A 22,368-nucleotide genomic window follows, 5' to 3' on the forward strand; every position below is an offset into this window, starting at 1 on the left:
TTATTTTGTTTCACTCTTCGTCTGCTCAATAAAACACTGTACTGATTCACAATATTTTTATTTGAAACATTCTACTGAATAAAAAATATATATTCATTGAACAGTTCTAGTGCAAAAAAAACAACATGACTTCTTCTACAGTATATACATGCAATCAACCAGTATCAAATTAACATCAAGATGGCACAAAATATGGCCTACATGACCTACAAGGAATCCCCTTTTTTTAAAGGCACAGAAGAACAGGTTCACAATTTGTATTCAATATATTAAAATGGTGAATATAGCTGTGCAAAATTTATTCTAGATTTTTTTTTTTTTACTAAAAAAATATTTCATATGAGGATTTTGGCCAGCGTTGGCAGACAGTGACAAACTAACTCATGACACACATATGGGCCTGCGGTGATTATTTTAAGACAATGTGACCTTTAGAGCTACAGATTTAAAGTATCTTTAAAGACAGAGAAAATCATACGTCTCACGATGCAGTGGTTCCTCATGTCCAGGCTGATCGTGGCCTGCTGTGAATCTGAGAGGGACAATTTGAAGCAGATTTTAACATTAAGATAAAAAATTTAATCAGAAAAATTAGAACATTTTACATCAGCTTGACTTTCATATTTTACCTTCTCTTGGTATCCCTTCTTTGCCATCCTCTGAATCTCACGCCTCAGCTCCTCCTCTTCGACTCGATGAGCCTCCCTGTCCTCCTCTTCCTCCTGCTCGATCCTGCACTGCTCCTCCCACTGCTCTTGGCGTTGCTGCTCCACCTATATTATGTGCACACAAACATTGGAGTCAGTTTAGAATGAAAACCTCATGAAAAATATGCGAAACAAACCACTGTAATAATCCATGCCAACCTGAGCGGTTATCTCTTGCATCCGTGCTGTCCTCCGACCCTCTTCTTGCTCCTTCTCCTGGCGTCTCATTTCTCTCTCCAGCTCCAGCTCCTGGATCAGTTCTTCTCGTCTCTTCAAGGATTCCTCCTGAGCTTCGCGGTTCCTCTGCATCTTCTGCTCCAGCTGCTGCTGTCTCCCCACAAGCACCTTCCAAAGCAAATACAGGAAAGCTTTTAATCAGTAATCAGACATTTAAATGTTACTCCAAGTTGTCAAAGTCATCCATACGCATTTACCTCATGCATGAGCCGTTCTCTGGCTTTCCTCTCCCTCTCCCACTGAGCTTCTCGTTTTTCCCACACATGCTGAGCTTCTTCTCTGTTATAATTGAGACACGTTGGTACGTTTGTGACGAGTAACAGGGGTCCCTCCCTGTAGCGTCGCGGCTTGCTGAATCTTGGCACTCACCTGTGTAGGTTGTCAAACTCTGCCTCCCTTTCACGCTCCAACTGAAGCTGCTCTTCGATCACGCGTTTCATCCAGGCAGCATCGGCGACGGCTCTTTCCCTTCGCGCCGTCTCCATCCTCCTGTCCTCCTCCTCTCCTTCCAGCATGGCTGCCAGGATCTTACGGTCAGCCTCCTGGTGGGCACAGAGGGTTTTGAGGAGGACATTAAAAAGTGTTGGATCTCGAAGAATAAACTGCAGCGTCAGCAGGAGAAGCAAATTTACCAGTGTCTCCTGCACTTGCTGAGCCCTCCTCTTCAGCTGTGCTCGATATTGGCGGATCAGGAAACGCCTGGTGGAAGACAAATCCTGTGAGTCCGATATCTCAAAAGAACAAAGTAGTCATCTGCAGAAAGACCTTCCAGTACCCCATCTCCGATTTCTTTCGCCTTTCCTCCAACATCTTCCTCTCCTCCTCTATTTTCTCCAGCTCCCACTGCTGGACAAGCAGAGCCTCTTGCTCCTTTTTTAGACGAGTGGCCTGCAGAGACCGTAAAATATGGTTTAACATGTACAAAACATATTTTTGCACAGCAGTCTGTTGACGTTGTAAATACCTCTTCCTCTCTTAGTTTCAGTTCTTCCATCTGGTTGCGGAGTTCCTCTGCTCTCTTGCGCTCCTCCGCTTTCTTCTTCTCCTCTGCTTGTTTAATCCTCTCCAGAGCCTCTTTCCGGGTCCTCTCGTACTCATTTTCAAAACGTCTCTTCTCCTCCTGTTCTGCCGCTGCTTTCTGCATGTTGGATGAGATGGGTCACTTACAGTAGGTGTCAAAACTATTTTAATTACACGCCACGTCGAGGCGATTAATGATGGCAGATGGCACTTGATACTGTGCTCACAGTATACATGAGCACTGTTTAATTAAAAATGGATTTGTTACATAAATAATGTGCCACGTAAAAGGATAATGAGGGTTTTAAGTGTTATCGTTGGCATGGAAGAGGTGGTGACAAAAGAAACTCGTACGTTTCTTCACAATTTAGTCTTTAAAAAACTGAGTGTCGCACTAATCAAAATGTGACAAAGGGACACGCGGGTCACAAAGGATTGTCCTACCTCTCTCTTCTCAGATGTCTGCTCCTGCCATTGGCTGACAACATGATCTTTATGTAATGCTGACTCGACCTGCAGATGGATTAAAAACAACAGAGTTGTGACTTAGCTGAGACAGAGATACTGATGAACCTGAACCCTGGTGCAAGGGATTCTGGTCTCGGGTTCACAGGAAGTCATGGAATATCTGCATCACAAGCCCTATACGTTTCCAGATCAAATGGATATCTTGATAAAAAAAAAAAAGTCTCTTTTTTCTCTACGTCTTGGGTTCTTTTGTCGTCAGATTCCTGAAGTCAGTAATCACCCCATCAACAGAATTTAAAGTATGATGTTTGACAACTTGTCAGTTCTTCATCAATAGTTAAATTTATCTACCTCTCGCAGGTCTGGGTTGTTTCTCTTCCAGTGCTCCCTAAGCAGTTCTTGTGCAACCTGAAATGAAAAGCACAAATAGATTACACACTGCGGTATAACTGCAAGATCACTATTTATAAGAAAATGCGATGCTAATTCAGTGCTACTACCTTTTTTTGTCTTTCCTCTCTTGCCTTACGAAGCTCATCTGTTTTCTGTACCAGCTGACTTGTCAGTGTGCTCCTGTCAGGTACTATTTCCCGGAGCTCTGCCTCCAGACGGTCTCGCTCTTCTTGAAGCATGGTCCTGAGTCGATCCCTGCGGTGCTCCAGGTTGGCCTTCTTCTCCTCTTTCAGTCTCTGTTTGTGGTATGCTGACATACTGGCACAAAATGGAAACAAACATACTGTATATTTCAATTATGTTTCTCTGGCATTGCTATTAGCCAAAGAAACTGATCAACAGGTTGGGGTAGCGTACACAAGATAAAGTCCAGAAAGATTGTTTGTCTAGGGATGGCAGGCTTCCATTTTACACGAATGTACACCCGCAAACATTGCACAATTGTTATTTTTCGACATTGTTAAGATCATCTTTCTAATTATGGGATGTACTCATACAGTAGATAGTGACATCATGAGAAAAATCCGAGTTTCTTGTTGCTTAATGAAGAGTTCTTGTGTGCCTATGTTACAAATCATTCACTTTTTTTAAACTCATGTCCAGTTACATCATACACAGTCCTTGCACTTGCATAGTTCAGTAATACTGCCCTGTCATACTGAGGTGGCTCATGCAAAAGAAAGGAGGCAAATACAGAGCTTTTTTTTGTTGTTCCTGTTCATATACTGTTTCAGAGATGAAAACCATGCCGTGCTGGATGAGGTTACCTCCGCTGGTAGGAGTGACGGGAGCTCCACGCCGCCTGTCTCTGGCTGCGGGCGCTCTGCTCTCTGAAGTACTGAGCATGCTGCTCCCACTGCTGCCGACACCGGGCCTCATGCTCCCGCTGTCGGGCCAGCTGCTCGGCCAGGGCCCGGGACCGTATGGGCACATGAGCCGATAATGTGGGCAGAGCCATAGACCTACGTTACAGTTAGCAGAATATATACAGAGCATAAATAGCAGCAAATCGTTTATAACGTTGTCTGATTTTAAGTACTTGGCCAACTGAACAGCGTTTTAACCGAACACATATTGCACTGTTAAGTCGACACTGAAGGGAACTACTCCACGCAAAAACATAAAGCATGAAATTTAGCTTGATGTGGCTGTTGCTAGTGTTATCTATGTTTTGGACATGAAACCTTAACAACAAGAACAAAGCGTGAACCGTGCCCAGCGCACAGCAACACTTAACGCAGTTAAGGGCCGTTTAGCTCCACAAATAATACATACTCAGCTTTCCGAGGTAAGATGGATTGTTTTTAAATCAGGTTTTATTTAAATCAGTCCAGGCTTTACAGTTTTTCCACAGAAAACTCACCTTAATTCAATCTCCCGGGTTTCCTTAGTTACCCGAGGCACTTCCTAGTTACTCCCACGCTACGGGATCTCACAAAGATCAAAACTAAGTACGGCACAAAAACGCGAAAAGTATTTCTTCCAAAAAAATAAACTATACATGTTTTTAAAAAATGTTTATTCTGTTTATCAATTTATGATACGTAATTAACATTACGGTCCGTAATCTATCTGATAGGTTGCATAGCTCTTAAAGAAACGTCCAGGAAATTACTCGAAATTACTCAAATAATTATTAGTAGTTGTAGTAGTAGTACTAATAGTAGTAGCAGTAGTAGTACTAGTAGTAGTAGTACCACTAGTTTTTGAAGCAGTTGTAGTAGTAACGGTGTATGCAATGGCGATATGCAGCAAATCTCCATTAGTTGGCAGCAAAGCAGCATATGTGATTAAGCGCAGAGGAAGACAGTGTCAGCTGATGAGTGTAGTTCTTCTTTTGTTTGCTCCAGTCAATGACTCGGTCTGGATTTCAGCCCATTTCTGGCTAAGCGGTGTTTATCCGCTCTTTTACCCGACAGGTGGCGATAGTCCGGCTATCACTAACAGGTCGATCACATGAGCTGACGGCTGGATGCTCCTCTACGACCTGGGTTCAACGCAGGCGACTACATTGTGTGTGTGTTTGCGCGCGTGTGTGAGAGAGAGAGAGGGAGAGAGAGAGAGAGAGAGAGAGAGCAGGGTCTATGTTTGTGTCCTGGTGTCACTGTGGGTCTGCAGTGGAGGGGCTGACAACCTGTTGCTTTCATTTCAGAGGTAAGAGTGTGTCCAGACTAAAGAGATGGCTCTGCTAATGGAGCACCAGTTCAGACAGCTGCCAGCTGACAGACAGGTGGAAACAAGACCGTTTCTGGAGGCTGTGTCATACCTTCCACCATTCTTTGGTAAGTGATGTTTCCACAGCGCCACGAAGTAGCTGGAGACACTCCTGCATATGTAGTTAAATGATGTCAGTGACTGCAGAGGATTTTCTGAACAAAGACACTTCTTATTGAGATTGAATGCTTAGAACTTTACAGTATAGGTCAGATTGATGGCACTGACTGAGTGATATTAAGCAACATTAAGTATTATTCAAGTGCTGTTTAAATTAGTGGAACAAAATGTGTAAGTTTTTTTTTAAATTTATTGTTTAATTTGCCTGTTGCTATGGACCATTTTCCCCACAGTTATAAAATTGTTACAATTACTAACAAAACGAGTTTATCGAGGGGAAGCCTCTCATAACGCTTCCATAAAGCTCAGTGAAATAACGTTGCTCTTTCCGAATGATAATCTTTTTTTTTGGATCGTATTTCTCTTCATCAAGCTGTCCACAATCCTTTAGCATGCATAATTTAATCCACTGGCCTGGATTTTAAGTTGTGAAAATTGATTAGTACGGTGTTGAGTTCCCTTTGCCCATTCACCAGTGGCATGGTCCACCAGGGCATCTTTGTGCGACTTCATTCTGTATTAATATGCCAAAGTCCCTCTATTGAATTTGCCACGTGAAACCCTTGAGATGAAACAAGTCTGATGTCGATATTAAGCTCTTTCCTCCTTGTCACCATTGTTTTTTCGTGACCTAGAAATGTCCCAGCCAACTTTCCTACAAGCCATTAACAATTTGAAACAGATGTGTGAATGTGTGTGGGATGTACACCTGTGTTGAAAATTGTTGTACCTAATTAGGCCTCTTAACATTGGTACAACATTAATTATCTCGCTAGTTATACCTTTGTAGGATAATATTTTTGTGGGGTTTTGAATTTAAAAAAAAAAACTCCCCGTAAGACTGTGTCCAACATCAGCCTGAGTGTTAATTCTTCTAGTTTATAGATGTGCTTCACTGTATATTTAATACAAAAAGCCTTTATCCGTTGGAACAGAATATAGAGAGGAAACTGAGGATGTCGCTGAAATAGGATATGTTACCATCAGTGTTGTGGCGATTTTAAGTTGGCACAATAGAGTGGACACGAGTGGTTTCCACTAACAGCTCCGGGACGGAAAGCTGTCTGTTGTGTCATTGGGTCAACCAGGAGCCATATATACGTCTCATTGTTAACAATCCCACCAACAAACCCTCAGGTCCTCTCGTAGCATAATTAAAACAAAACATAATACTGTGACGATCCTGTGAGAGCAGAGGATAGATAGATAGATAGATAGATAGATAGATAGATAGATAGATAGATAGATAGATAGATAGATAGATAGATAGATAGATAGATGTGTCTATAGTAAGACAAAACAGGCACGAAACTGTCACGGAGGGCAACAAAACACAGATTTCCAACCTGCACTGAAGTCATATCTGCATTGTCCATCAGTTATGGATCATTTAATATGCACACTTTGATCACTCTTCAGAAAAAATCTGAATTCTCTGTGAATCATTTTATATATATTCCCCCTTTAATTCAGGTTACAGCTAATCACAGAGACTGCATTTCAGTTAAACCAGTGGTTCCCAATCTGTGGGCCGCGGCCTCCTGGCGGCCCGCGCAGGTATTGCAAATGGGCCGCCAAATCATTTCATTTCATATTTGGGTTTTGGTTGTGTTCCACACATTGTATGTCACACACCAACACCATGATCTCTTAATATGATCCACTGCAGTTTTTGTTTTAAAAGGCAAAAGCCATGGGTAAGAGTGCAATGTTTTAATTTTGTTTTTTGAAAAGAAGTTTCATCCGGCTAGACCCGAGCAGAATTTACATCATCTCTATATCGGGTTTGTGTTTATTCGTAAGCCTATCGATTTAATGGGTTTCTTATGATATTTGGATTTCGTTTGGATCTGATTTTGGATGTCAAATTGCTATCTATGAGAATGCATTTCTTCATTGTTGAAGGATGCCGTTATTTGTGAATCATTTGGCAGTTAGCCTGCTACTGGCAGCCCCTTGCTTGTCATGTCTGATATCTGTGTGGTGCTGATGCAAAACTGTAATACTGAAGGTGTTGCAAACCTGCATGTAAAGTCCTGCACTCAATGCAAGCTTTAAAGAGTTGTTGTGACTATCCTCCTCAGACTGCCTTGGATCCACCATTTTTGCTCCAATCAAAGCTGACATAACTGGTAACATCACAGTAAGTACGGTCCTTCCTTCACATTAGTTAAATAATAATAATAACATTGCTAATTTATTTGTATATATTTGATTTGTCTACTAGAAAATCAAAGCAGTTTATGATACCAATCCGGGACGGTTCAAGACACTCCAGCAGATTTTGGAGGCTGAGAAGGAAATGCACGGAGGAGAATGGCCCAAAGTTGGAGCAACCCTGGCACTTATGTGGCTAAAGAGGTGTGATGAAGGTTATATTACAACATTTAAAGATTTTGCGTTCATTCAGTTTAAGACAGGTCTCCATTTCATAGTCACTTTGCATGTCTTTAACAGGGCTCTAAAATTTATCCAAGTGTTCCTTCAGAGCCTGGTGGACGGTGAGAAGGATGACAACAACCCGAACCTCATTCGAGTCAATGTCACCAAAGCCTATGAAATAGCCCTAAAAAAGTATCATGGCTGGTTTGTGCAACAGCTCTTCAAGGTGAGTTCGGAGCTACTGGGTATATTTTATTTTTTGTTGTTGTCAGTTTAATCATATGCGTGGAGTTGATGTAAATTTGAATCTTCTCTTTCAGGCAGCTCTTTACGCTGCTCCGTATAGGTCAGATTTCCTGAAGGCCCTCTCCAAAGGTCGGGAGGTCAAGGACGAGGAAGCCTTGGAAAAAATCAGAAAATTCCTCGTCAACTTCACCGCCACCGTTGATGCTATTTATGACATATATAGTAAGATGAATGCAGAGCTCGACTACACAGTGTGACTGCTGAGTAACCCGCTTAGTTTACAAAGTCATTCAGACTGTGCAGTCTGCACGTTCGTTTCTACAGGTCATCTCACAGCTCACTGGGGGAGTCCATTTATAACACATCAGCTATGTTCTTTCATTCTTCTGTGTGCCTTTTTCCTCACTTTGGGGGCAAGATTTCCAAAGCAGCTACAGATTCTTTGTACTCTGTTCGAAAAGCCATTTCTCTTTATAGGAAGAAAACACAACATTCGTATTTAAATGCACGAAAATAATATTGAGAAGCAAAGTGCAACTTGAACCAGCGATGAGTCCGTCCAGCTGTTTGTGTGTGTTGTGTGTGTTGTGATGTTCTACGTCACGAGCTAAGAAACAAGGCCGGTGTGTGCATTTCTTAATCAGTTTATTTTCCAGTCATGATGAGGTTGTCCCAGGACATTTAAGCAATAGTGACTGTACGGATCATAATGCATATGAAGTATTTGGTGGTGAGTAATACACAGTCAATCAAAATTCAAAACACGTTACAAGTACATCACAGAAGAAAGGCGTGTTTTATCACATCCAACAGTTGCTGTATTTTATAGACAGACATAATGTCTGTGGATTTGATTGTGATGTTTAATTTAGATTTTTTTGATCGTTATTTACACTGTGCTGCAGGCAGTTAATTATTACCTACACTTCAAATTATACAAAACATAGTTTAACCAGGACCATGACTCACAGTATTTCTTTCATCACATGTTGTATAGTTTTGTTTGTGGAATTTTTTTTTTAATTATTAAAAATGTGAACGTCTCAAATACTGCACACCTCTTTGTGCCTTAAACTGGAATTACCACTTATTTAAGTGGCCGTATCAGTTTTTCCCGCCTTTAATTCCCACATTTCAGTTTTCATACGTCACCTTGTAGGCGGGCAACGAAAAAGTTACCGCCTTATGACATGCTGTAACTGTCTGCTGTGCAGGATGTCTGCCTCTGTGCTGCCTTTCCAAAGTATTGCTACACCAGAGTATTTGTCAGTCCACTCGACTCTCAGGTGCTTACATAATAATTAACGTGCATTCTCACCATGAGGAAAAGCTTTTGATGACTCCAGGCGGGATAAGGTTGCATCCTGCGTCTTCTGGTATATTGTTGCAGTGTTGTGTACAGTGCAAAATAACTCATCTTTTATTTTCAGTGATTGTAGTAAAGATAATAATAAATATGCATTCAGCTGTTAAATTTTTCTCTTCCATAGTCTGTCTTCATTTATTATCCACGTCTAAATGTTTTTCTCACATGTTTATCATGTTTTTACACTTTAGTGCAGGAGTCTTCAGTGTTTTTCAGGCCAAACTGATGGAGAAATTAACTAGTGTTAAGTAGTGTCCTTTTCTGAATTTCTGCTCCACTGCTGTTTAGTTATTTCTTACTTGAAGATGAACATATAAATAATCTGGTGATCTCATAACACCTAATTTATTGTTCTGGATGAAAGATATTAGTACATCAACCTGTGAAAACAATCGTCTCTGTGACACTGAAGTGCTGCTTCAGTAAAAATGATTACGGTCGGTGGCTGAATCAACTTTTTTATCGATTAACTGTTGATTCTGTTATGTTCCTTCTTGCAGAAAGTTATAATGCAGACTTGAAAATAAAAATGTTTATTGCTAGATACTTTTACAGATGCACTGAGCTTATTTACACCTTTATTTATGCATTTTCTGACCTCAGTGACATAAACTAGTTGACATTTTACACAGAAACAGCTATAGATAAACACAAAGAAATTAACTTATTCCTTGATTTGGTCACTGTTAGAACATGGTACATATTCATATTGTGTGTCTGTTTCTGTATGTTTCCCTTTGACTTGTTTGCCACACCCTCATTTGAGAAACGACATTAACTCCACTGAAGGGATTGTGAATATTTGAGGGGTGGATTACTGTTTGTTAAACTGCCAAGGTAAAAGGAGGTCATGTTCGTTCAGCAGTGCACTCGTCCATAAAGGACACACTGAATGGAAAACCAAGAAACTTCCAAAAATCTTTTAACTCAGGTTGGATGAGAGCAGAATTTTTTGTGAAACATCTCAGTTTGCTATAAACTCTCCTCTATAGGTAATGTTGAGGAAAAGAAAGGAATGATGTTTATGCCACTCTGTGTTGTACTGACATGTAAACTGTACTTACTTGTTTTTTTTTATTTCCAGGAATGAGCCACAGTCTTCAGAGAACACCTGGTTCAATGACTCTCTCTTGCAGGATTCCTATAGCCCCTAGCGGTGATAGGGTGACATTGCATCACATACTTCCGCGTTCGCTCCAAGTTTGAGGCAAGGTAGTGTGTGGGCCACTATGTCCCACCCAAAAATCTGTGAAGGCATCCGTTGTTCTGCCAGCGTCAGGCGAAACGGTGTAGTCTAGTTAAGTCACTTTCAGCCGGGTGGAGCAACACTAATGCTGAAGAAACAACCAAAGAGCACTCACCGGGGGAAAAGTTTTAAACTATGGAATAAAGCTGCGGATGAGAGTCATTTCCAAGAAAAGGAGAAACAGGATCATCCTTCAGAAAAAGGTAAGTGACGCCTTTTCTTACCGTTTGCCTCTTGAGCAATGAATGAGAGAAACTCCATTTCTTTACTTTTTAAGAGTTGTTACACCTTAAAAAACATATACATGTTATTATATCGTTCATTTTTCTTATCTTTTGATTTTGTGTCCACGTAAAATAGTTTGTATTTATTCGTATTTGTATTTTCGTTTTACCATTAGTGCCTATCACTTTAGTCATTATTTATTTATTTATGTTTTCCTTTTTTTTCTTTTTTTTTTTTTTACTAGTTTTTTACTAGTTTTTTAATTTATTTTTTATTTATTTATTTTTTTTATACTACACTTTTACTCCCAGCAGCCAGTTGGCTCCAGTCAGGGCTTTCAGCTTCTCTTGCTCTGGATAATGTCACATCAACAGTGGCAGAGCAGGAAGTTCTTCTTCTCTGAGAGGACATTAGAGTCACTTATACTGAGAAACTTTTTCCTGAGTAGATTGACACATCCTGACCCAGTAAGTGGATAATATGTGATACTTGATATTTTATGATTCCATTGTATCAGTCTGGCATGTGTAATGGGTAATAGTGGATTCTCTCTTCCCTCAGACACCTCCACTAAATAATGTAATGCCTTGGTCCTACTCTATTATAACAGTTTGCCAAGGGCAGCCTGTCTTTGTTCCTCCAACTTTTCACTTATCAAATGCCCACTGAAGTGTAAAGGCATGATAATCCTGTACATCAACATCGGTGTTGTGAGTCATTCCTACCCCATGAGTTGGACCCCAGCGCCCCTGTTTGTGTTGCTCCTTTGCAGCACAGTCCCGCTTAGATAGATGTCAGTGTGTGGAACACACACACACACACACACACACACACACACACACACACACACACACACAAAGTCCATAGTGTGAAAGGAAGTTCATGTCATAGGCAGTTTCTTGTGAGATAAGTTGCAGTAAAGCGTATGTTTTTGAGCATTGAGAAGCAGAGTGATATGTGTGTTTTCTTGTGATAAAGAGACAGGTGGTTCGTCCTGCTATAGAACACATGTCCCTCTGGACAATTGAGAGTCTGGACTCATGTCCGTTTCGGCGCCAATCCTTCCAGAGTCCATCCTTAAACTACACAATTCCTGTTGTGTCACATTTTTTTTTCTCCCTTTCACATGCTCTATTTTTTTTATTATTATTATTATTCTACAGAGCACCCACATGCTTCATCCCCAGTTTCCCCTGAAGAGGAATTTCGCACATCACTGTGACAAAAGGGATGAATGAGGTACAGAGCGCTTAAATGTTAAATGTGTCCTTTGAAATATTGTTGAGACTGGGGTCGCTTTGTGGTCGTAAAACACAACTTTCCACGAATAACGCTGAGTGTTGCTGTTTTTTAAGTCTGCCAGATGCAAAATGATCTTAGCTGAACCATGTTCTTCGGTTCATGCTGCTGTTTTGAAAATCTTAGTTAAAATTATGCTAACTGCATATTACCGACCTGAGTTTCCTGTTCGTAAACAAGGAAGCTGACATGTTGGTGACTTCTTCCAGCCTGATCTGACATTTCTCATTTGTATATTGCGCTTCCTCATGTAACCTGGAAACTGATCATGCCCACTAAAATTAACAGTATCTTTCTCTCTTGGTATATGTATATGAATATTGAAATGAATGAGAGTTGTCAAAAATAATGAGATTTCTTAAGCCAGCAGTTTGAGTTGTGAACTGTGTAAAGGGGAGGATTTATATTTCATGCTATTATAATGTCTGATTGAATTCCACTGTTTAAGTCATTTTTTATTTTAATACAACACTTCTCTTCTAAAATCCATGCAGCTCAGTCAGAATATGTTATTGTGGTTTTTATTTCAGGGCCGTTCCACTCTCTTCAGAAGGTGCCACCAAGCCTTGTCCAAGGCCGACACCCTCGGCTCAGTCTCTGCCAGAGCTTCTCCGTCTGTGGACTCGGGAAATGGGGTGGGCGATGTGGCCACGCCGTTGCAGGCGGACGCGGCCTTCCCTCTGTCTGAGCTGTCGCACCTGTTTGAGAGCGAGGACGGCTCCCCGTCCGCTCAGGACACAAGTCAGGACCCGGCCCTGGAGGCGGCTCAGCCCGGGCAGCCCGCGGACAGCAGACAGAACCTACGGATGAAGTTCCAGGGTGCTTTCAAGAAGGGCATTTCCACGCCAATGGACTTACTGGAATCTACCATATACGAGTCGAATGTGGCTCCAGGCGCGAAGAAAGCCCCCATGGACTCTCTCTTTGACTATGGTACCTACAGAAACACTAGCAACCAGAAGAGACGCAGGAAGAAGCTCCCAAGAGGGTGAGAAGGGCCTCACTGTGTTTTCACGATGTATTAATTGTGTGTCCCTTTTCACATCTCGGTTCAGGGGCTCGCTTTACTGTCTTTTTTTTTTTTTTTTTTTTTTCCATGGATAAGAGGGCAGGTTTGGAAAAATGTACTCATGAAAACAAAAACCTCCTTCAACTAACACTCTGTACTCAGAGGTTGGCCACATGAAGAGGCACACACACAAACACGCATACATGCTGTGGGCGAAGCACTCCCTCATTCAGCCCATTCCCCGTCCTAACAGAGAACATGTTGTTGGTTCGTCTGCAGCCGTTGAGGTAATATTTAGGTCCGCTGCCTGTTCCTGGCTGCCCTACCTGTCCCAAACACACAGAGCCCTGTTCATATGAGAAGTATGGGTGATTCCTTAAAAGATGGCTTGTTCTTCACACACACCTTTGGCTCCTCATTTGTTTTTTTTGTTTTTTGTTTGCTAATGAAAATATTAAAATGGATTCAACGTGATTTCCTCTTAAACCCTCTCACATTGAAGCTCAACGTGTCATAAGATATTGAGTCGTGCTTCTTTGTCGTCTTAGCAAAGCTGAGGTGTCTTGCGATGATGACCAGAGCTCGGACGCGCCAAAAGTGATGAAAATATTCAACCGCTCTCTGCTCTTTGAGTGTGTGTCACGTGGAGACCCCGAATCCCTCGAGGGCCTGTTGGAGTACCTGCAAAGTCAGGAAAAGAGGTTAACCGATGAGGAGTTCAGAGGTAAGACAGAGAGGGGTTTGAGACGCAGATAATCCAAGCCTCATCCTGACATCATGAATCTGCCTGTGCTCTAAACCAGAAACTCCTTATCCTGTGGTTACTTTATCTTTGACCCTTTTTTTACTCCCCTGCCCCCCTTTTCCTCTCGTCTGTTTTTGGCTGCGGATGTGAGATGGAAAAGGTGGGGTGATGTGAGTCTTTGTCCCACTGATAGGCGAGCCCGAAGAAAGTTTCCTGTGTGAGAAGTTTTTTCAAGCTTATGACAAGGAGCAGAGAGAAATCACAGCAAACTGCTGACTCCGTGAGAGTTAAGGAGGAGACTTCGGCTCTTTGGTTGTTTGCTTTTTTTTTTTTTTAGTAACAGAGTGGCTAATAATAGTGAAGAGCTCGCTTGAACTCAGTTTTTAACCTTTTGCTGGTCCGAAGCTCAGATACTTGTTTGCATGCATCAATTTCCGAAACTGTATAAAATAGTGTACTCATTCACAGCACACTAAGAGGAACAACAGGAAGTCATTTTATAAGACACTATCCCCCAGGCAAAGTAATCCAAGACATACTCATGACAGGGCTGTGGATATGAATTAAAGTTGCATCATCAATATAATCACTTCACAATGACCTCAGTGATGATGGAAGAGTTCATCTGATAGGGCGGGGGCGGCTTGAATGGTTAAAGAATTATAGTTTGACACTAATGCAGGACTAAACAAAGAAAAAGAAACTGTCCAGACTCAATAAAACATCTTTCTTTTATTGTCTTTTTTTCTCTCTCTCTCTCTCTCAAAGAGCCATCCACCGGTAAGACGTGTCTGCCTAAAGCTCTGTTGAACCTTTATGGCGGCCAGAATGACACCATCCCACTGCTGGTGGACATCGCAGAGAAGACCGGAAACCTCAGAGAGTTCATAAATACACCCTTCAGGGATTTCTACTACAGAGGTATGAAAACAAGCCAGCAATGACAACATGCAGGTGAAAAAAAAAAAAACTCAAGGTAACAAGGGTTTCATCTGAAGTTCTGCAGTTTTATACAACACTGTTGCTGCATTTGTGGAGGATGGCAGAGACAGAGCCCTGTTGAGCGTATATTAACAAGGCAAAGGGGGAAAAGGAATGTATATACACCATGTATGTGTGTTTACAGTGGCAATTTACGACCCAGTGAATGACAGTATCCAGGCCTCATTTATTTGGGTTTCATCCCTTACTTTACTAGAGACAGTATATAGCCTCTCCCACCTTGTAACACGTTTTAAGACAAAGTGTGACGATACTGTCTGCTCCATGTTTACCTGTTTACCTAACCTCTAACAGCTTTTTTTAGGCCTTTTTATGTGACAACGTAAAATATTTAAAGACACAGTTTTCATGGGTTTGAGCCCATACACTCACTGGTACATGAATGCAGCCTTGACTGACTTTTAGTTCTTTTTTTAACTTTCATTAAATCAACATAGTTTTCTTTAAAAAAAAAAAAAGAAGAAAAAAAAAGGCAAATAGCAGGAGCTGACAATGCTTCTCTTGTGTAACTGTTGTTTTTCTTTTCCATTTCATAATGCCCGTCAACATAATCAGTTCCATGCACCTAAATTTGCTACTTCTTCTTGAGCAACACATTCTTGCTGGTGTGTATGTTTTCAATTCAGAGAGAAATACCTTCAGTAGTAACAATGCTTCTGTGTTGCGTCGTCAGGCCAGACCGCGCTCCACATTGCCATCGAGCGACGCTCTAAGCAGTACGTGGAGCTGCTGGTGGAGCAGGGGGCCGACGTTCATGCCCAGGCGAGGGGACGCTTCTTCCAGCCCAGAGATGAGGGAGGCTACTTCTACTTTGGTAATGACCTTTGTCAGACCATAAACTTCTGAATTTCCATTTCCAGCAAAACGTATTACAAAACAAGTCCTGGAAAAGCTGTTGCTGCATTTTCTGCCTCATATGTTAAAAATGATGTAATGTGTCTGAGGTTTTTATGGCTTCGCTGGTCGCAAATTCAATTTCCACTCTCACTGGTTTGCTTGTTCCGACTTTTTATGACGCAGAAATGACACCCGTGTTTAGTAATGTACTTGACAGCCGCCGCCAAGATTAAATAATTAAAACGTGGCACATTTTTCTGGCAAATGAACCTCTGTTGCCATGGAAAAAAAGAAGTGACATTACACCCCACCCTTTTACTTTTTGTTTTTTATATGGCAAGCTTTGGCAGGACTAGTACGGTTTGGATAGTGCTGTGGTCTGATGGTGAACTCCACCTTAAAGGCAAATGTTTTTTGAAGTATCGTACGAGAAGTCGTCATCTGCAATGCTCCAAAAACACATGAAAACACAAGCGTTATGTTATACGTTCAAGAAGTGCGTCCAGTGAAAGGTGTCTGTGTTATATAGAAAAGTAAACATCCTCTGTCTGTATGCGAGGAAATAAACTCAACACTGCCCTCTGCTGGCGTCTGCTCTGCTGTCACCTTACAGTAATGAACCCAGAAAAAGTATGAACATCTATTTATTTATATCTCATTTGTATCTTTTGGTGACACATGCAGCGTGTAATTGATTTAAATATTACTCCCAAAATGTTAAAAGGTGGATATGGACAGCTGTCGGCTTTGTTTTATTTATTTATTTTTCCTAACCTAACCCAAATTTAAAAAACATTTATTTGATTAAAATCAAGCCTCATCTTCCTTACTCATCGCAGAGGAGATGATTTCTATTTGCACTTAGCATGGTTGTCATTCCTAAATCCCAGCGTGTCCGGGCACAGTGTGAGTAATTTGCCGCGGAGCTTTGCAGTGAGGTGAACAGGAACCTGGCAGGGCTGATGGCTAATGGGATTTAGGCTCACGTTAACACTCTGCATGCACCCGTGCAAATCCATGAAGAGGAGCGTTTCTATGCGAGGTGACAAAGTAATCTGTCACCCATGGCAACGGCTCATTTTCAGCAGCTGCTTTTGGCACTCTGGCCCCATCGCGCCCCTCCCTCAAACAACTGCTAATTGTGCTGCTTTCATAGCGGGGATTTAAGTCAGATCTTTGAGCCATGTTTAGTATGCTTTGTGAAAACATACAGACGCCAGCTACACTTCTTAATTAACCCTCCTGTTGATTTGCTTATTTTTAATCTGAAATGCAGTTATCCTAATCTCTCTGCAATTTCAGCATAAAGCGAGACCTCTCTCTGTCTCTGTGTCTCTCCCTCTGTGTTCGCTCAGGTGAGCTGCCTCTGTCTCTGGCTGCGTGCACTAACCAGCCTGACATAGTTCACTACCTGACAGAGAATCCACACAAGAAGGCCGACCTGCGACGCCAGGATTCGCGCGGAAACACGGTGCTGCACGCGCTGGTGCACATTGCAGACAACACCAAGGACAACACCCGCTTCCTCACAAAGATGTACGACCTTCTGCTAATCAAGAGTGCCAAGCTTTACCCAGACTGCAGCCTGGAGACGGTGCTCAACAACGATGGCATGTCGCCGCTCATGATGGCCGCCAAACTGGGCAAGATAGGGGTAGATACGTTTACAGTCATAAGTCCAATTACAGCAGAATTTCCCACTTTAGTGATAGATCTTTACTTTAACACTCTAAAGTCCAAAATCAAAGATCAGACGGTTGGCTTTTCCATGTACCTCCAGGTTTTTCAGCACATCATCCGACGTGAGATCAAACACGAGGAAGCTCGTCACCTGTCACGTAAGTTTAAGGACTGGGCTTATGGACCGGTGTATTCCTCCCTCTATGACCTGTCTTCTCTGGATACCTGTGGAGAGGAGCCGTCAGTGCTGGAGATCCTTGTCTACAACAGTCGCAATGAGGTGAATAAACCTTCTCTGCAACAGCTGGAATCAAATGTTGTCAAAAAAAAGACAAGTTAAAATGTTGAAAATGTAAAGGTGTGTACAAAGATCAGTATTTCTTGAGACTGTTTTAGCAGAACCGTCATGAGATGCTGGCGGTGGAGCCCATCAATGAGCTGCTGAGGGCCAAATGGCAGAAGTTTGCTGCTGTCTCTTTTTACATCAGCGTGGTTTCCTACCTCATCACCATGATCATCTTCACCGTCGTGGCTTATTACCACCCGACACAGGGAACGGTGGGTGAATAATTAAGACACCACATAAATGTATTAGGAGACAATCTACTGCATAGGTCTTGAATAAATAAATAAATAAATATAATTAAAATTTCTTTAAATACACATTAATACAAATCCAACGTATTTTAGTAAAGAGATAAATGCAGTCAGAAGACGTTACCCCCACCCTACTGTTGCACATGTTCAAAATAAAAAATTAATATTTAAACCTGTGTATTATTTAAATAACTTAATACTGGATCCAAAATAATAATAATCATACTGTCATACTGTATATTTAGCACTGGGCTGAGTTTAATATAGAACACATATAGTAGGTAGGGGGTTCCTACTTAATCCTCCCATTAGTTTGGGGGTCCTTGGCCTTAAAAACGCTTCGTATTAAAATAACATATACATTGTTTGAAACTGCTTCCTTGCCAAGAGGTTCATGAGAAGATTGAAGCCACTCTCGTATGTGCGTATGCTAAATATGAAGCTACAGGCAGCTGCCAGTTATCTCCGATTAGCATAAAGATTTGCAGGTGCAAACAGCAAGAATAAACATTCACCCCTACATTTTTCCTCATACACTTGTGTATGCAAAACGTGTAAAGTGTGACAAATTGTGTTTTTTAAAAAGGGATTTTATGCTAAGATCCAGCTGCTGGCTCAATCTTTATTCTGATGGATTTTAGATCGACAGCAATCTCATCATCTAACCTTCGGCAAGACCTTATACTTCTATGAGAGCATCAGCTTCCTGCCTCATAAAATATTTCCATAAGGTGTGTTTTGTGTATCCATTGATTTATTGCCTAGTGAAACAATAAGTCATCTTTAGGTTTTGCCTTTCTTCCTTCTAGCCACCGCACCCGTACACCACATCCTCCGACTACTGGCGGATGGCAGGAGAGATTGTTACATTGGCATCAGGAATCTTCTTCTTCCTCACAAATGTAAGTCGGCACGCTCTGAGTCCTTGTGATGGTTCGATCAGAACAAAGCTGCCTTTCCCCGAGTCTCTTGCACCAACACAGTGTAGTTGTGTCACTGTGGTAATGTTTCCCCTGTTCTTTGCAGATTAAGGATCTCTTCCTGAAAAAGTGCCCCGGGGTGAAGTCTTTATTTATTGATGGATCCTTTCAGCTGCTGTAGTAAGTCTCCGTCCTCTGTCCTTGCAGCCCCTCACCCTCACCTCTGCTTCATCCTTTGCTGACGATAACCCGAGGCACATTTTCGCATCCTCTTAACTGAGTCATCTAATTATTTTGCCGGCATCCTCTCTGGCATGTTTTACAGCTTCAATCCTTAATTAAATCCGTGATCCAAACAAAGATCAGAGGATGTCGGGCACTTCCCTGAACCATGTTGATTTAAATCATTAGCTGTGATGTCCACATACTTTTTAAAATGCCAAATGCCTGCAATCACATCTTCCCTGTCCTCATTTATCACTTCTGTATGACTGAATCACTGACTTAGTTATTCTCTCCTCTTTAGTTTCATCTACTCTGTACTGATTATAGTCACAGCTGCCCTCTACCTGTCTGGCATCAAGGCCTATGTCTCTGTGATGGTGTTTGCACTCGTCCTGGGCTGGATGAACACGCTGTACTTCACACGAGGCCTGAAGCTCACCGGTACCTACAGCATCATGATACAGAAGGTTAGAAAATGAAAACGGAGAGAAAAATCAAAGCAATCATACATAAGCTCAAATGTGTTGGTACATCACACCTTTTTTTTTTTTTTTGGTTTCTGTTTCTCAGATTCTTTTCAAAGACCTTTTCAGATTTCTGCTGGTCTACGTGCTCTTCATGATTGGATATGCATCAGGTATGCTAAAAGGATGTTTATTCTGGTCTACCAGCCTAGTCCCAGACATTAAATTGAAAATTGACTCCATTCAGCCTTTATGCGCAGACAACCTTCTACTGCCTGTAGCTGCATATTCAATAAACATGAAATTAAATTAGCTTCTCATATTGAACCATTCCTAAAAGTGCTCACCAACACATAACCCATCCTCCTTTATTTCCACCCTGCAGCCTTGGTGTCCCTGCTGACAGTGTGCCCTCCCCCGGGCTCAGAGTGTGAAGGGGAATGTCCCACTTACCCCAAGTGCAGGGACCCGGACACTTTCAGTACTTTCCTGCTGGACCTTTTCAAGCTGACCATTGGGATGGGAGAACTGGACATGATCTACAGTGCACAGTATCCAGCAGTATTTCTCATCCTCTTAGTTACTTACATCATTCTCACCTTCGTGCTGCTGCTCAACATGTTGATCGCCTTGATGGGGGAGACGGTGGGACAGGTGTCCAAGGAGAGCAAGAAGATCTGGAAGCTTCAGGTGACCTGGTGGTCTGTGGTCATTTTTAAACATTAGCATTCAGTCTGATTTAATGCTCATGTTTGGATTCAGACTAATAAGATGAGGTGTTCTAGCTTCGCTGTGAGGCGGCGCTGCATAAACTAACCTCACCATTGCTAACATTTGCAATTATTCTCATGTGGTTACAAATTTCTATTGGTTTCTGCTGCTTACTTGATGTGTACTTACAGTGGGCCACGACCATCCTGGACATCGAGCGCTCGTTCCCAGTCTGCCTTCGCAAGTCCTTTCGAGCTGGGGAGATGGTAACCGTGGGGAAGAACTGCGATGGCACACCGGATCGACGCTGGTGCTTCAGGTACTTTGCATGCTTTGTCACAATCGCTGCCACTCAACGTCGCCAGTGACACTTCAAAGAACTGTCTGTCCCAATGGTGCCTCGTTATATCAGGGTGGACGAGGTTAACTGGTGTCACTGGAACCAAAACCTGGCGATAATCAGCGAGGATCCGGGCAAGAGTGAGACGAGCCAAGCCAACGGGCTGCCGCAAAGTGTCAGAGGCTTGAGGAGAGGTGCGACTCTCGCTGTGCTCTCATGATTAAATGCATAGATAAATACAATATATATTCATGTGGACCACACTTTCATTTATTCATGCAGACAAAAGAAATGATTTTTTTTTCTCATGCTCCTCAGATCGCTGGTCGACGGTGGTCCCGCGGGCAGTGGAGTTGAGCAAGGGATCTCGGCCCCAAGATCTGGTGGTAGAGATGGAGCCGCTGACGTCCAGGCACTGATGCCTGCAGATGGGCTGCACTTGTCTTCAAAAGACAAGAGAATCAGCATCACTGAGATCACTCTGAAGGGGAACATTTGGCCAATAAGAGTCCTCATTTGCACACAATTACTCATATGGACACATTAAATACAGTTAACAATGGACCAGAATAAATATGACAGCAAAACTGCAATAATTACATGATGGGTTGTACTTATTTGTTTTGAACTCGTCACACAGGAACAGAAAACCTATTATAAAATGTACTGTAAATCTGCATTCCAGACGTCACTCAGGGAAGAGAGTCATAATATTTCATAATTTCCAGGGTCATTATGTTGTTGCAAAAAGCAGAATCATGGCTTTCCTAACAGTTTAGCATTAGCGTCATTACTGTATTGTTGAAGTGGCAGTGTAAACAAAAGCTTATATTAGAAATCCACAGATATCATCTCAATGGGAGATATGTCTTGCATAGTCCTATAAATATTTATAGACTTATAGCATAGAAATCTGATTTTATTTGCTGATTTATGCTGATTTGAATGTTTTATCTTTCAGGCGGCACGGCTTCTGCATATAGAAAAAGGCTTTATGTATTTTATGTAATATATTTTCCATATTATATTAATTAGTGTCAAAACTTTTGAAAGTGTCAGGCTGAGACTGCAAGCTCAGCTTTCACTTGAACTGAAACAATGCACTATGCCAGTCCTCTGATGTGTGCATTATTATATGAACACAAAGACATTATTCTGAACAAGATGGGCATGATGAGCAGGTTATAGTTGTCAAGCAAATATGCAAATGCGAGACAATAGCCTCCCGTGTTATGGTTTGTCTTTGAATTTGCAGAGTTATTGTTCCTTTGCAGCTGGGCTATTTGCATAATCAACTCTCAGTCCTTGCCATTATGTACTTCCCTCTATTTGCTGCAGTGTTTTCATTGCAATTGGCCCCTTGCCCTATACAGCATTTTTTTTTTTGTTTTTTCTAAATGTGCATCTACTGCATGTGCTTGTGTCATTGTGCTACACAACGGGCTTCAATTCGGAGGAGATAGACCGTACAGTTCTTTTTCGCTATTTCATTACAGTTGAAGGTCACAGGTCATTGTTCACTTTGTTTACATTCCTGATATGTGTCTTTGCATTTTTATATTGTGTGTACGTTGCTGCACAGAACAGTAAACACTGTATTTGATAAACAATGCCGTTGTCCGTCTTTCAATTCATGCATAGATATATGAATCTTTTTGTCAGTAGAGGAAAATAAAAAGTCAATTTGCTATTTTTAAATGATTTGTATTTGTAGATCTCAGCCATTAATGAGCAAAAAGAATTTATGACAGCAGAAATAATAAAATGTATTCCGGGTTGTGCTGAAAATAGCAACCTCTTTCATTCTTCTTTCTTTCATTCTTTCATTATATTTTGTTTTTGCCTAATGTTTTCT

At 41.7% G+C, this 22,368-nt stretch overlaps 3 protein-coding genes across 5 annotated transcripts; 2 read left to right on the forward strand and 1 right to left on the reverse strand.

Annotated features, from left to right (window-relative positions):
- Positions 1-42: 42 nt before the first annotated feature.
- Positions 43-4,307, reverse strand: LOC125012158 (trichoplein, keratin filament binding). The gene is made up of 13 exons (XM_047591933.1): positions 4,249-4,307; positions 3,653-3,847; positions 2,933-3,143; positions 2,784-2,840; positions 2,409-2,477; positions 1,909-2,082; positions 1,720-1,832; positions 1,577-1,643; positions 1,314-1,486; positions 1,142-1,223; positions 867-1,052; positions 630-773; positions 43-532 (listed from the first exon to the last, which is right to left on the reverse strand). The coding sequence occupies exons 2-13, from the start codon at positions 3,841-3,843 to the stop codon at positions 500-502; spliced, it is 1,500 nt and encodes a 499-aa protein (XP_047447889.1). The 5' UTR covers positions 3,844-3,847; positions 4,249-4,307; the 3' UTR covers positions 43-499.
- gltpa (glycolipid transfer protein a) lies at positions 1,993-9,321 on the forward strand. Of its 2 annotated transcripts, XM_047591986.1 has the most exons (7): positions 1,993-2,112; positions 3,013-3,094; positions 5,038-5,167; positions 7,304-7,362; positions 7,447-7,580; positions 7,677-7,827; positions 7,922-9,321. In XM_047591986.1, the coding sequence occupies exons 3-7, from the start codon at positions 5,065-5,067 to the stop codon at positions 8,102-8,104; spliced, it is 630 nt and encodes a 209-aa protein (XP_047447942.1). In that variant the 5' UTR covers positions 1,993-2,112; positions 3,013-3,094; positions 5,038-5,064; the 3' UTR covers positions 8,105-9,321. The 2 variants fall into 2 exon arrangements, with proteins under 2 accessions (XP_047447942.1, XP_047447941.1); XM_047591985.1 differs by lacking the exons at positions 1,993-2,112; positions 3,013-3,094 and adding an exon at positions 4,455-4,900.
- Positions 9,322-10,392: 1,071 nt separating this feature from the next.
- Positions 10,393-22,123, forward strand: trpv4 (transient receptor potential cation channel, subfamily V, member 4). 2 transcript variants are annotated; one of them, XM_047591873.1, is made up of 17 exons: positions 10,393-10,662; positions 11,848-11,923; positions 12,514-12,971; positions 13,541-13,716; positions 14,506-14,658; positions 15,413-15,553; positions 16,932-17,230; positions 17,357-17,536; positions 17,653-17,814; positions 18,663-18,755; positions 18,880-18,953; positions 19,300-19,465; positions 19,569-19,635; positions 19,848-20,152; positions 20,365-20,492; positions 20,586-20,707; positions 20,832-22,123. In XM_047591873.1, the coding sequence occupies exons 2-17, from the start codon at positions 11,915-11,917 to the stop codon at positions 20,930-20,932; spliced, it is 2,634 nt and encodes an 877-aa protein (XP_047447829.1). In that variant the 5' UTR covers positions 10,393-10,662; positions 11,848-11,914; the 3' UTR covers positions 20,933-22,123. The 2 variants fall into 2 exon arrangements, with proteins under 2 accessions (XP_047447829.1, XP_047447830.1); XM_047591874.1 differs by having other exon boundaries at positions 10,394-10,662; positions 17,656-17,814.
- Positions 22,124-22,368: the final 245 nt, after the last annotated feature.

This window comes from Mugil cephalus, chromosome 8 (genome assembly GCF_022458985.1).
Source record: "Mugil cephalus isolate CIBA_MC_2020 chromosome 8, CIBA_Mcephalus_1.1, whole genome shotgun sequence".
Lineage (NCBI taxonomy): Eukaryota > Metazoa > Chordata > Actinopteri > Mugiliformes > Mugilidae > Mugil > Mugil cephalus.

Coding starts and splice junctions, on each gene's coding strand:
- gltpa (XM_047591986.1), top strand. CDS start 5,065: ATGGCTCTGCTAATGGAGCACCAGTTCAGACAGCTGCCAGCTGACAGA. Junction 7,363..7,446: donor ACATAACTGGTAACATCACA/GTAAGTACGGTC, acceptor TTTGTCTACTAG/AAAATCAAAGCAGTTTATGA. Junction 7,581..7,676: donor GCACTTATGTGGCTAAAGAG/GTGTGATGAAGG, acceptor TGTCTTTAACAG/GGCTCTAAAATTTATCCAAG.
- LOC125012158 (XM_047591933.1), bottom strand. CDS start 3,843: ATGGCTCTGCCCACATTATCGGCTCATGTGCCCATACGGTCCCGGGCC. Junction 1,487..1,576: donor AGCAAGTGCAGGAGACACTG/GTAAATTTGCTT, acceptor TGTGCCCACCAG/GAGGCTGACCGTAAGATCCT. Junction 1,053..1,141: donor GAGAACGGCTCATGCATGAG/GTAAATGCGTAT, acceptor TTGCTTTGGAAG/GTGCTTGTGGGGAGACAGCA.
- trpv4 (XM_047591873.1), top strand. Junction 13,717..14,505: donor AACCGATGAGGAGTTCAGAG/GTAAGACAGAGA, acceptor TCTCTCTCAAAG/AGCCATCCACCGGTAAGACG. Junction 18,954..19,299: donor GGATCCTTTCAGCTGCTGTA/GTAAGTCTCCGT, acceptor TCTCCTCTTTAG/TTTCATCTACTCTGTACTGA.